General features: G+C 36.8%; 1 protein-coding gene across 1 annotated transcript in view; it reads right to left on the bottom strand.

The window, feature by feature from the left end:
• nphs1 (NPHS1 adhesion molecule, nephrin) overlaps window positions 1–14,055 on the bottom strand; it is a 138,413-nt gene that overhangs the window by 13,042 nt on the left and 111,316 nt on the right. The window contains exons 22-25 of the mRNA XM_049467072.1: window positions 11,406–11,517; window positions 9,587–9,768; window positions 6,270–6,329; window positions 1,773–1,907 (exon numbers count right to left, since the gene is read on the bottom strand). Of these exons, the coding sequence (XP_049323029.1) occupies window positions 1,773–1,907; window positions 6,270–6,329; window positions 9,587–9,768; window positions 11,406–11,517 (489 nt within the window). The remainder of the gene's footprint in view (window positions 1–1,772; window positions 1,908–6,269; window positions 6,330–9,586; window positions 9,769–11,405; window positions 11,518–14,055) is intronic.

Here is a 14,055-nt window from a genome sequence, read left to right as displayed (position 1 = left end):
ACACTACTATACTTTAGTTTACTAGTATAAAGTTTGTATTACATGCCATCCATGTGTTGAGACAGTGTAATATATGTGTGTTTTAACAAAAACATATTTAAATTTCAGGAATTATAATATATTATGTATCATAAATTATTTGAGTAACATTGTATAAATTAAGTAAATATAATTAGGTAATAGTGTATGCAGAAATGAAGTAAAGTTTACTAAAAGAAAGGATGGACTGAAGTTCATTCCACTTATTTGCTCTATGTAACATTTAAGGGTAACACTTTACTTGGATGGCTCATTTGATGGCCTCTTTGATGCTCAACTGATTTTCATCTAACATTCAACTACATGCCTATTAAAAGCAAATGAACTAAAAGGTGAAAGTAAATGATGCTCTATTAAATATAACCCTACATTCAACTCTATTCCAAACGCTTATCTTAATGTTTTAGGATTGGGTTTAGTGTTAGATTTTAGGTTTAGGTTAAGGTTAGGGTTAGATTTTCTGGTTGATTAAGGGTTAAGGTTAGGGTTAGGTGTAGGGTTAGATTTTAGGGTTGAGTAAGGGTTAAGTTAGGGTTAGGGTTAGATGTAGGGTTAGATTTTAGGGTTGAGTAAGGGTTAAGGTTAGGGTTAGGTGTAGGGTTAGATTTTAGGGTTGAGTAAGGGTTAAGGTTAGGGTTAGATGTAGGGTTAGATTTTAGGGTTGATTAAGGGTTAAGGTTAGGGTTAGGGTTAGATGTAGGGTTAGATTTTAGGGTTGAGTAAGGGTTAAGGTTAGGGTTAGGGTTAGATGTAGGGTTAGATTTTAGGGTTGATTAAGGGTTAGGGTTAGGTGTAGGGTTAGATTTTAGGGTTGAGTAAGGGTTAAGGTTAGTGTTAGGTGTAGGGTTAGATTTTAGGATTGAGTAAGGGTTAAGTTAGGGTTAGGGTTAGATGTAGGGTTAGATTTTAGGGTTGAATAAGGGTTAAGGTTAGGGTTAGGTGTAGGGTTAGATTTTAGGGTTGAGTAAGGGTTAAGGTTAGGGTTAGGTGTAGGGTTAGATTTTAGGGTTGAGTAAGGGTTAAGGTTAGGGTTAGGGTTAGATGTAGGGTTAGATTTTAGGGTTGATTAAGGGTTAGGGTTAGGTGTAGGGTTAGATTTTAGGGTTGAGTAAGGGTTAAGGTTAGTGTTAGGTGTAGGGTTAGATTTTAGGATTGAGTAAGGGTTAAGTTAGGGTTAGATGTAGGGTTAGATTTTAGGGTTGAGTAAGGGTTAAGGTTAGGGTTAGGTGTAGGGTTAGATTTTAGGGTTGATTAAGGGTTAAGGTTAGGGTTAGGGTTAGATGTAGGGTTAGATTTTAGGGTTGAGTAAGGGTTAAGGTTAGGGTTAGGGTTAGATGTAGGGTTAGATTTTAGGGTTGATTAAGGGTTAGGGTTAGGTGTAGGGTTAGATTTTAGGGTTGAGTAAGGGTTAAGGTTAGTGTTAGGTGTAGGGTTAGATTTTAGGATTAGGGTTAGGGTTAGATTCTATTTTTAATCATTTACATTTAGCACAGGGTTAATTAAATTTAAAGGACATTCAATTTAGTGTTAGTTGAATGTCAGTTGAGCATCAACAAGGCCATAAAAAAGTGTTACCCATTTAAGTCTTGAAACTGAGTTGAAGTTACTTAAATTTATCTGAAATTAAATTTACTTTCAAAAAGTGAATGCAGAAAGTTAAGATACATTTTTTTAGTAAATTTTACTCATCTTTTTTTCAGTGCAGCCCAGATCCTCACCTTTCAGGTCCTCACCTTTTAGGCCCCGCCCCTTCCCCTTCTTCTTCCTCCTCCTCCATCGCCGGATGAATAGAAAGAATCCCACCGCGTTCAGCAGCAGGAGGAGACCCCCGACCAGCACGGCCACGGCGTAGAGCGGCACGCCGGCGTCTGCGGGAACAGAGAACAGTGAAGAGTGAACCGGGCCGTGAAAACCCAGCTGCTCGGTTCCACCAGACTGGATCACTAATACAGACGTACGGCCTCGAGACGGATTCATGACAAGTGCATTTGCATTCATTTCTACTGCATGTCAGAAAACATCAAAGAGACACATCAAAGTGCAGCTTTCTGAGCATGCCTCGGCGCACGCGGCTCACACGCAGTCGTCACTACGGACCGATTGGTAAAAACGTGGCAGAAAGTCAGATAAAAACAGACAGATTCAATCTGAAGGAAGAAATCGTCTTAAAAATGCAAAGATTTGATCAAAATGATGCATGAAAACGTGTTACTGTTAAGCATAAACTTATAAAGCATATAAACTGGTATAAAAATGTTTTAATATACAGTATATATATATAGAAGTACAGTAGTAGAAGTACAAAATTACTTGAGTTTGAGTTTTTGCACCAGGAGTAAAGCAGCATAAGGTTATCCAAAAGCAGTGTGTAAGACTGGTGGAGGAGAACATGATGCCAAGATGCATGAGAAAAAACTGTGATTAAAAACCATCAGGGTTATTCCTTTGCATTATTTGAGGTCTGAAAGCTCTGCATATTCTTTTTTGTTATTTCAGTCATTTCTCATTTTCTGCAAATAAAAAGAGATGTTAATGCTCATATTAGACTGGAAAAAGAGTTTGGTCACAACCAGTCCACAAAAAATAAGAGAGCACTTAAAAATGATGAGTTTCTTTGATTTTACCAAATTAAAAACCTCTGGAATATAATCAAGAGGAAGATGGATGATCACAAGCCATCAAACCACCAAACTGAACTGCTTTAATTTTTACACCAGGAGTAAAGCAGCATAAAGTTATCCAAAAGCAGTGTGTAAGACTGGTGGAGGAGAACACGATGCCAAGATGCATGAAAAAAAAACTGTGATTAAAAAAACAGGGTTATTCCACCAAATATTGATTATTTCTGAACTCTTAAAACTTTATGAATATGAACTTGTTGTTTTCTTTGTATTATTTGAGGTCTGAAAGCTCTGCATCTTTTTTGTTATTTCAGCCATTTCTCATTTTCTGTAAATAAATGCTCTAAATGAGAATATATTTATTTGTAATTTGGGAGAAATGTTGTCTGTAGTTTATAGAATAAAACAACATTGTTCATTTAACTCACATATATACCTATTAATAGCAAAATCATGTCCTCCTGGTCCACTCCTGGTTACTCTACCTGGGTTTAGATGAAATGCGTCTGGTTTTTGCTGCAGTTTTTGAAGTGGAACAAAACTGAGATGCAACACGTCAAAAATAGAAAGGAGGCGTCTGTCAGAAACAGCTCTGCGGCTCACCGCTGCTACGGACGGCTTCAGCGGCTATTATTATAGGAGTGTTTTGATTTTCTTGTTTGTTGGTTCTTTTTCGCATCGCTTTAGTTAGAACAAGGTGTTCTGATGTGAATTAGGCAGCAGGTCTGTGTGATTATTGTGATTTCTCAACTACATGTACTGAACTTACAGTTCTGAGGGATTTACACTTTCTTGACCTGCCTTTTTTTAAAAAAGCAATGATTTTAGCATTAAAATTAATACATTCTATACTTAAACACATACTGAATGTTCTATTTTTTCCCCCTTATATTACTTTTACTTATTACTTTTTTAAAACACTTTTACTTAAAGAGTAAAAAGCTTGAGTTGATACTTCAACTTCTACAGAAGTATTTTATTAAACCCTAGTACCTATAAGTCCAACAAGAAGCATTGTCCTGTTGGAATAGCGCACCAGAGGTCACTGGTTGCTGGATTTATGTTGGGATTAACCTTGCTGGGCTGCCAACGCTGATTTGGCATCTGAAATTGCTCTAGGTCAGGGGTTGAACCCAATTGCAGAAAAGTTGATCTCAAAGCATTTAAAGCAGCAGGTAAAGAAAATAAATAAATAAATAAACAAATAAATAAACACACCGCTCCTCATGTGTGAACGAACCCGTGACTGCAGGGTGAATTAGTTTGGACATGGCTGAAAAAAAAAAACGCCCTTAAAAGAAGATAGGGAACCCGAGAACAGGTGGAAAACCGAGAACAGAGGGAAACTAAAGTCACGCTGAGCACGACAAAGAGAGACGGGGGAGGAATATAAACAAAAGCTCACCAGAAAAGCATTTTCTAGGCCCTTTGGACCTGTGCAAGACTCCAAACACTTATTCGATGGGCGTTTTTTTTTTTACCTTGGTTTCGATGATGATACTGGACCGGAATAAAAAATTAAGAGTGAAAATGTGTTCACATTTTCCAAGAAAAAGTGAACTCTGTACACTTTTACTCACTTATGACCCAACAATAATCTTTTTCAACAGTAGTTTTCAGTTAAATCTGTTCTGTATCTGTGTTTTTTATTTTTCTCAGAGTGTAAGAATGACTCAGCTTCAAATAAAAGCACAAAAAGAACTCCCATGTTCGACCGAATCTCCTAATTTAACCTGATCCAAAAGTAGGTTATTGTGTTCCTTCTACTCAGCCACTCTCCTGCCCCTCAGGAAGAAGCACACAGCTAACAGCATCGCTTCACACCGCACGAGTGTGAGCTGCTTCAGAATAGATTTATTACAGCGTCGGAAGGGGGTTGCTCTTTTTTGCCTCCCATATCCTGTCCAGCGTTTTCTGCTGATATCGTCCAGATATTTATTCCTGCTCTCTTCCAGTCTGTTACTCTGCTGACGGCATCTGCTGAGCACACGTCCCTCACATCCATCCTATATCACACTGCGCTAGAGTGGGGGCTAGAGTTTCTACTGTGTTGTTTTATGTCCAAATATTGATGTATACCCTTCTAATTAATTAATTAATTCCTGTATTTTGTTTAATTGTTTAATTGAAAGTGCTCTGTTTCTTATTATTGAATCGTTAACACTGATCTTAACTAAGGCTTTAGTGAGATCCTGCAGTTCTTTAAATGTAGTTCTGGGTTCTTTTATGACCTCCTGGATGAGTTGTTCATGCCCTTTTGGAGTAATTTTGTTCAGTCAGCCGGTCACTCCTGGGAAGGTTCACCAGCGTTCCATGTGTTTTTCTCCATTAGTGAATAATAATAGTGAATCACTGTGGTTCTTACTGTGGAGTCCCAAAGCTTTAGAATAGACTTTATAACCTCTTATAACCAGATTAATATATGATCAATGACTGTTTTCTAGTCTTTAAGCTGCTTCATGTTGTCAAACAGGTTCTATTTATAAGGAGGGGGGGACTTTTTTACTTATTCTCTTATGATCAGGTTGGTTTTAATAGTGTTTTACCTTAATACATGAAATCATCATTTAAAAACTATATATTTTTTGTCTGATATTAGAGTTTGTTTGCAAGGAATAATAAATGAGCGTGTGTCCCAATAAATTGTGTCCCATGTAATATACCTTCACACTGCAGATGCATTATAATCATAATGAAAATATAATCATAATAATAATAAGAGATGGATTGAGATAAATGTGAATATAATACAGAGGCTGGACCATAAAAACTGAAACACCTGTCATCATTTTAGTGTGGGATTTTAGATTTCATGTCTAAATTGGAGCAGCCAGGTGTTCAATCTTCATTAATTGCACATTGCACCAGTAAGAGCAGAGTGTGAAGGTTCAATTAGCAGGGTAAGAGCACAGTTCTGCTCTAAATATTGCAATGCACACAACATTATGGGAGACATACCAGAGTTCAAAAGAGGACAAATTGTTGGTGCACGTCTTGCTGGAGCATCTGTGAACAAGACAGCAAGTCTTTGTGATGCAGCATCAAGAGCCACGGTATTCAGGGTAACATCAGCATACCACCAAGAATCACCAACCACATCCAACAGGATTAACTGTGGATGCTGTGAGAGGAAGCTGTCTGAAAGGGATTTTCGGGTGCTAACCCGGATTGTATCCAATAAAAAAACATAAAACCACGGCTGATCAAATCACGCAGAATTCAATGTGCACCTCAACTCTCCTGTTTCCACCAGAACTGTCCGTCACCACAATAAACTATTGTGCTCTAAAACCAGGTGTTTCAGTTTCATTGTCCAACCCCTGTATACTACATCCATCAGTCCATCAGTAGCTGCTACCTGGCGAAGCATCAACATTTTCTCTGTATCAGTTCTGCACAGGATTGCCTGCGATTACATCAGGCTGGACATCACGTCCCGGCAGCATTATGGCCTGTAGGCATATTATAGTGTATAAGAAAAGGCCCCACAAATTAGCCTTATGAGCTCAGATATTGATCAGGGCTGAGATGACGGAGGAGCTCTGAGCAGCGTGATGAATAGCAGCAGCTGAAAGCCATCTGTGAGCAGCAGAAACGCCAGCGCAGCACCTTTACCAGCCCCGTCCGGAGCTCCTCCACCAGCCTCGCCTCCGGGATCCGGCTCAACATCTGAACACAGAGAGAGAGAGAGAGAGAGAGAGAGAGAGAGAGAGACAGAGAGAGAGAGAGAGACAGAGAGAGAGAGAGAGAGAGAGAGAGAGAGACAGAGACATCAGCATCAGAACACACACTTACAGTCAATACACACAATTCAAAGCATTGAATAAACAAGACGGAAAACACTTTAAAAAACTGTATCTTTGAAATCTAGGGTTAGATAGATTTCTATCTATCTATCTATCTATCTATCTATCTATCTATCTATCTATCTATCTATCTATCTATCTATCTATCTATCTATCTATCTATCTATCTATCTATCTATCTATCTACAGTATATCTATATCATCCATACATGCATCCATCCATCGATCTATTTATTTACAGTATCTCTCTACAGTATCTCCTGTCCATCTATCCATCTATCTATCTATAAACCCATCCATTTTCAGTATCTGTCTACAATATATATATATATCTACAGTTTCCATGTATCATCCATCCATACATCTTTTCATTTATCTGTTTACATTATCTATCTACTACAACTGTCTCCAGCATCTATCACCCATCCATTATAAATCCGTCCATCTATCTATTTAGAATATCTATCTACAGTATCTATCTACAATAGGTATTTACAGTATCTATCATCCATCCATCCATCGATCCATCCATCCAAGTATTATCCATCTACAGTTTCTATCTACAGTACCTATTGTCCATCCATTCATCCATCCATCATTCCATCTAGCATCCATCCATCCATCCATCCATCCATGTATTATCCATCTACAGTTTCTATCTACAGCATCTATTGTCCATCCATTCATCCATCTATTCTTAAACCCATCATTCATCCACCTATCTATCTATTTACAGTATATAAACAAAACCTATCTACAGTATCTATTATCATCCATTATCCATCCATCCATCCTTCTATTATTCATCCATCTATACATCATCTATACATCACCCAGCTACAGTATGTATCTATAATATCTATGTACAATAACTATCTACAGTATCTATTTATCTTACATCAATCCATCTATTATCCATCTGTCTTCCAAGTATCTATCTATGTACTCATCTATCTACAGTGTCTATGTACAATATATATCTGAAACAAGAAATAACCTGGCTTCAAACTGCCTGCTATTAAATAAAAGTGAAAGTAAAGGAAATAAACTATTTTTTTATGATTTTTGTGTTGTATTTCAAATGAAATTATTATCTCTCATTTAAAAAAGTTTTGGTACCACTTTAAAATAAGACGACTTTTATAAAGGGTTTATAAATGGTTTACAATTAGTTTATTAATGGTTACTAATTAGGTTGTAAATGCCTTAAAATCATTAATAATCAGTTATAACACATACATAGAAAGGGCAACAATGACCTGTTGTTTGCCAAATAGTGAACCCACAGCCATCTATATTGTTGCCCTTTCTATGTATGTGTTATAACTGATTATTAATGATTTGTAAGGCATTTAGAACCTAATTAGTAACCATTTATAAACAAATTGTAAACCATTTATAAACCCTAGTTTATCTCTTAATTCTTTTAACATTTTTTTTTGCACTCGCTTTATTTACTTAAATATTTTCATATATCAAATACTTCATATTTTCAATAAATTTTACCTAAATCTATCTAATCTACTGAACCCAAACAAATCAGATATTAAGACAAACCTTCACTATGTAAACTGTGTCATTTACTGAAGAACTTTATCGTTTCCAGAACTTTGACTGATGATCCACTAAAAAAACAAAAAGTGTTTTCAATCAAACAGCAGTAAGACCTTCTGCATGCAGCGCTGCTCTGAACTTTCTTGCTGTTGTTCTGGTTTAGTAAAGTGAAGTAAGGGATGATAATTTAGCTGCTGCAGAAGTTTGTGGGCGGAGGTGCTAACGACGTGGTTTAACGGGACGGATCCGGCACAACGCAGCGTGATTGCTGCAATCTGAGTGTGTTGTTCTCCCGCTCACACACAATCAGTCGGGCTTCGCTTGCCGTCTGCTTTCGCAGGAAAACCAGGCTTAACCCCCAAACTCTTAATTGCTTGTAGCAGCAGCAGCAGCAGCAGCAGCAGACGCTGCGTAATAACTCTGTACGCTGTAATATCTCTTTCCTTGTGCTGATTTTGCTTTAACTGCATTAAGTGCTCAAAACAAAACTCGGATAACGCACTTCCTGTTTATTGCGCTCTTTTAAAGGCTTCGAAAATGACTTTTTATAACTACAGCACATAATTCTAACATATCTGCCACTTTTAGTACGTATGAGATTCGCTTCTTAACTTGTAGTCATTTGTTTTCTCAGTATAAAGCAGTGAGGAACCGTTATGGGCCTTACTGAAGAAGACCTGATCATTTCTGAATTAACTCATATGAGTTTGGATCAGTTTTTGAGCATAGATTCATCTTTTCTGAGATGTTATAATGGAAATTTGGCTTTTTGTTAAAAAGAAGATTTAATTCTAGGTAATTTTGAAGCATTTTTACTGTAAAACCTTGGTATTAAATGCCAATAAAATGGAGATAATGACAATATATTGGATAAATAGCTCTGAAGAGAGCACTTCAAATGATTAGTTTCTCTAAATTTACTATTTGTAGATTTATGTTTGAGTAAAATGAACATATGAAGGAAATGAGAAATTGTCAAAGTAGCAAAAAAAGTTACAAACTTATTTGAGGTCTGAAATCACTGGGTCTTTTTTGTCATTTTGACCATTTCTCATTTTTATTTAGCTGAACCTATAAATATTAAAATAAGACAAATTGAAAAAAATTGAAGTGGTCTCTTAAGAATTCGGTCTGAGAACTTTATTTGAGTACAGTTTAATTCATATTTTGAGTAAATATTACCTAAATTAAACAAGTAAAACACAGAAATAGGTGTATTTTTATAATGGTCATACATATATTAGTATTAGCAATATTAAATGTTTTTTAGAAGTATATTTTACTGCTTAAAATTAGGTGACAGTGTGGATTTTACTACATTTAAAAACATTTTGTGTACATACTACACCATTATTTTAACTTTTTATACAGGTGAGGTAATTGTAGAGCATTTCTATTGGTCCAGTCATTATTACATTTTAAGAAAATGTTAAAAAAAAAAAAACAACAACAAAAAAGAAAAAATGGCAAAAACAGAGATGTTTTCTTTTTGGGTGAAAGTGAAAAAAAAAAAACAATTAAAAATGAACAATTCCGTTAATTAAAAAAGGAGAGCTCAATACTGACCCAGAGTGGTGACGGTGAGTTTTGCTCCGTTGTCAGCGTAGCTGCTCTCCCCCATTGAGTTAATGGCGTTAACGGAGAAGTTGTAGGCAGTGACTGGTTTCAGACCAGTGACGGTGTAGACGGTGGATCTCGGAGGAAAGACGTCCACGTACAGGTAACTTGCAGACTCCGCCCACTGATACCTGCAGACAGGGTCAGGTGTTGCTGTGTTACTGAACTCTACACTGTAAATCCACAATTACTCTGAATTCAAACAAATGAAGCGTGTTTCATGTAAAATTTGATATTTCTAAACTTTACTCAACTAATATAAATTAGGTGAACATGTGTGGGCACATATACATCAAGGTGCGATTAACCACTTCTTTCTATTGGTTTTTGGCACAATATAGTATTTGCATATTGGGTGTGTCCCTCAGTTTCTGATTCTCACCATCAGTGTGTAGTCACTCCCCCGAGTTACCTTAGGTAAAATTAGAAAAGTAGTTCACATCTGTAGTTTACTTAATCAAAATAAAAATTTAAAATGTTTACTCAATCGGTTTCCTGAACATTTAAGGAAAATATTATTTTCCAGGCTTAAAGTGTAAATAAAAAAAAAATCAACATTTTTATTTACTTAGAACTAGAGATACTAAGTAGAATTGTTAGGCAAATACATTGGTATAACAATTAAAATTGGTATAAAGTTAAATCGACTTTTTTAAAATGTAAAAATAATTTAAAACAAAAACCAAGAAGAAATCAACATTTGTATTTACTTGGAACTGAAGATACAAACTAGAATTGTTAACAAATACAAAAAAGTTCAATTAACTTTCATTTAGTTGTAACAACTTGATGCTTTAAAGAGTAAATACACCCCCTGGTTTTAAGCTGACTCCACCCTCAGCTCAAATTTGAAAAAGGCTTTAAAAAATGGGAGTTGTACTTTGAGAGGGGAACTGGGTGATGTATGGGTTTAGGGGCGGGGCAGGAGGGAGAGCCGATTGGCTTAGCTGCAGCAGCAGTGTGCCTCTGATAGCAGTGAGATGCAGATGATTGGAAGTCAGCAGGGGGGTATTATTAATTGGCTGATCTGCATATTGTGAATATCTGCGCACCAAATTACACGGAAACATCACCCCCGTCTTTAGCACAGAAATGTAGACAGAAATTACCACAGTAAAAGTGTTTTTTGAAAGTTGAAAATGTTTATAAAAAAAATTAAGCAGGACTGGTATGATTTATTACTTCAGAGGAACACATTTTAGCTGTTAATAGAAAAAAATATGGTTTAGGGTTTATACTAACTTAAGATTTCATTCGTTTCATTACTTAACTTTTTTTAAGGCAACCAGTTTCATCAATTTTTGAAAGTAAATTCAGCTTATCCGGTCTTACAGTGCACTAAAATGTAAGTATCTTGGTGAAAATATAAGAATTAATGGAAGCAAACTGCCCACCAGTAAATACACTGGAGAACATTGTGGAATACGCATTGAGATGTATTCTAAATATATGCTGAATATGTTGGTTTTCATGTATTGTATCTGAATGCATAATTGAATAAATTATGATCAGTGTATTCACTGCTTTTTTATAGTATTCTCTTTTTTTAGTAGCCCAGAATCAGAAACATCAGTGAAGTGCAGCAGCTCTTTGAACATGATGCATAAATGAGTGAATAAAAATGAAGGCTTATGTAACGGCACGTATACCAGCGTAGAGACACACACTGATTTACTCCAGGAGTATTAAAAAGCACGTTTTCTTACGCACAGTTATCTAGATGTTCAGATATCTAGGCCGTCGCTTCGAGAGAGTTTCTCTGGCTCACCTGACGCGGAAGTTCTGGATCAGGCCTCCGTCGAAGCCGGGCATCCACTCCAGAGTTACTGAGTCGGAGGCAACACTCAGCAGCTTCAGGTCTGAGGGAGGATCCGGGTAACCTGAGAAACAGAGAATATATACGACATATCTAATTATGAGAAAGGGTTAAAGTGGACAATTGCAAGTTTTTCTCCTCTTTTCTCATCTTCTCTGAAGAGCGGCAACATGGGAGCCTCAAACAAAACAAGAAAACTTTCGAATGACCTCAAAACAAAATGATTTAATTAGAGAAAGGGTATAAAAAGCTAAAATCTCAGAGATTTCAGCTGCCGTTTCCACTTTAACCCTTTCAGACCTGAATTGTCTCCAGTTGTGATAAAAATGCAGTTTTTTAATCTGCAATGCACTGAAAAAAGGAAGACTAATTTTATAATATAAAATCTATATAGCAAATAAATACGGTTTGTTTTTTTATTGCACTGGAAGCCTGTGTGGTACATTTAAAAATTATATTGACCTTTTTATTTCATAAGCCATCTCTAACTAGTAAAAAACTTGATTAAAAAGTGTTATAAATAACATTAATTAAATTAGTAAAAAGTTAGTTAGTTGTTACTTTGCCTCAATGGCTCTAGTAACACTGTGTTTTCAGTACAGTGGGTGGGGCCAAGTTACTGTTTCATTGGTTTATAAACTTGTTCATTGGCTGGTTCATGGTCTATTCTGATGGACAACAACATTTAAATAGTGTTATGTGCAACAATAAATTTTAACATAAAAATATATATATATTATGTCCATTGTAATGAATGCAGGGTCTAAAAGGGTTAAGGAACCGAGTAAGGAAATGGAAGAACCACAGACCTGAAGTGGCCGGCACAAACCCGACTTTTAACTCAATAATAAATATAATAAAGAATAAAATAACTTTACTGTTCCCTTAAATGAGCTGGTGGTGTATCTTTGCTGAGACACACAAAGCGCTACGTTGTTAAGATACGAACGCACCAAAGTCAAAACTCACCAGCATGTTTTAACATTTTGCGTCTGCAAATGTACTTCTCGCGAGTGCAAATGTGAAACTCACAAGCAAAACAAAGGCAATTGTGTGCACGCTGAACAGAACATCGTTCTCATTATCTCTTTATTTTTCTCCTCTCGGGTGTTTCTTTTCCTCTCGAATTCACAGTTCTCCTTGCGCGCTATGAGAATTTGAGCTGTTCTTGCTTGAGTGAGTTTTTTTTTTTTTAGCTTGAGTGTAGAAAGGGTTGGTTTTGACAGTTTTGAGGAGGGGTCAGAGTCACCTCCCTCAGCGAATGATATTGGCTCATATCTCCAGGGTTTCTCTCAGGGCAGGAAAGAAGGACAGCCGAAGTGTTAGCTAGCTAGCTACGCTAAAATCCAAACAACACACTCTCCGCTGTCTGCCCCGAGTTTAGCATTAGAAATTAGCATAGGTAGCTAGCCAGTACTCCTGCTGTGCTTATTTTTTCGCTGTCCTCCAGCTATTTGAGCTAGGCTGTCCGTCGCAAACCCTGGAGATATCAGCCAATAGCCTGACCCTGACCCCTTTCCACACCCCTTTCGCGTGCAGAAAACTCTTTGAATTGCGCAAGGAGAATTTGGATTGGATGGTGTGTTTTATATATATATATATATATATATATATATATATATATATATATATATATATATATATATATATATATATCACTAAAATAGGGCCCTATAAGACAAAGGGAATGGAGCACAATCAGAGTGTGTGGAAAGGAAGGTGTTTCTAATAAAGTGGCCAATGTGTGCTTACATTAATGCCTGCCAACCATTTTTTTTTTTTTTTTCAGAGCTCTGCTGTCCTGTGTGTGCATATATCAGCGCGAGGAGAAGCGCGAGCCACCGAAACGCCGGACGGAGTGATAAACTAAGAGAAAGAGAGATGAGAATATGTTCTTCTTCACTGCACTCGGCTGAATAAACAGCAATTATCTGCTCTCGCTCTCAGGATGGAGAGAGGGCAGAGGGGTCAGTCCCGCTTTCTTCGAACGGCTCGCTTCGCGTTGAGAAAGCCGGGGGAAAAAACACAGAGAGAGGCGCGAGAGCAAAATCCGGCCTATTTTTCTCCACAAGCCTTCTGATGATAAGAAGCATATAAGATTTATTATTGCTGCGTCAGATTAATTATGAATATTCACGGCAGTAAAAATAGAGGAGGGGGTGAGGCGAATATTGGATTGTATTTCATGGTTTTTATGGTAAACATTAAACGTCTCCGCCTGAGTCCAGAGAACTCGCCGCGAGAAAAAGACGAGGGGAGGAGGAGGAGAGGAAGAGCGGGAAGAAGACGCTGTGAGAGAGAGAGAGAGAGACTCATAGAGAGAAAGAGATAGAGGAGGGAGGGAGGGAGGGAAATATATTAAGTAGAGGAAGAGAAATGAGGATAACACGGTTGGTCCAAATTAAAAAATGAGAGCAGAAGAGACAAACGTATTTAGAAACCTGCTTCTAAAATCAAGAGTTTTGTAGTTTTTGCACAATACATTTAACTTAAAATCCTTTATTTATTCCAAAAATCATCAGTGCTCCTCAAAATCCGATGCTCTTTATGTACAAATTCTAACAGTCAGGTATTAAATAGCAGCTAAACTACATTGTTTTAT

This window comes from Astyanax mexicanus, chromosome 18, assembly GCF_023375975.1.
Source record: "Astyanax mexicanus isolate ESR-SI-001 chromosome 18, AstMex3_surface, whole genome shotgun sequence".
NCBI lineage: Eukaryota > Metazoa > Chordata > Actinopteri > Characiformes > Acestrorhamphidae > Astyanax > Astyanax mexicanus.
This window is presented reverse-complemented; position numbering and strand designations above follow the sequence as displayed.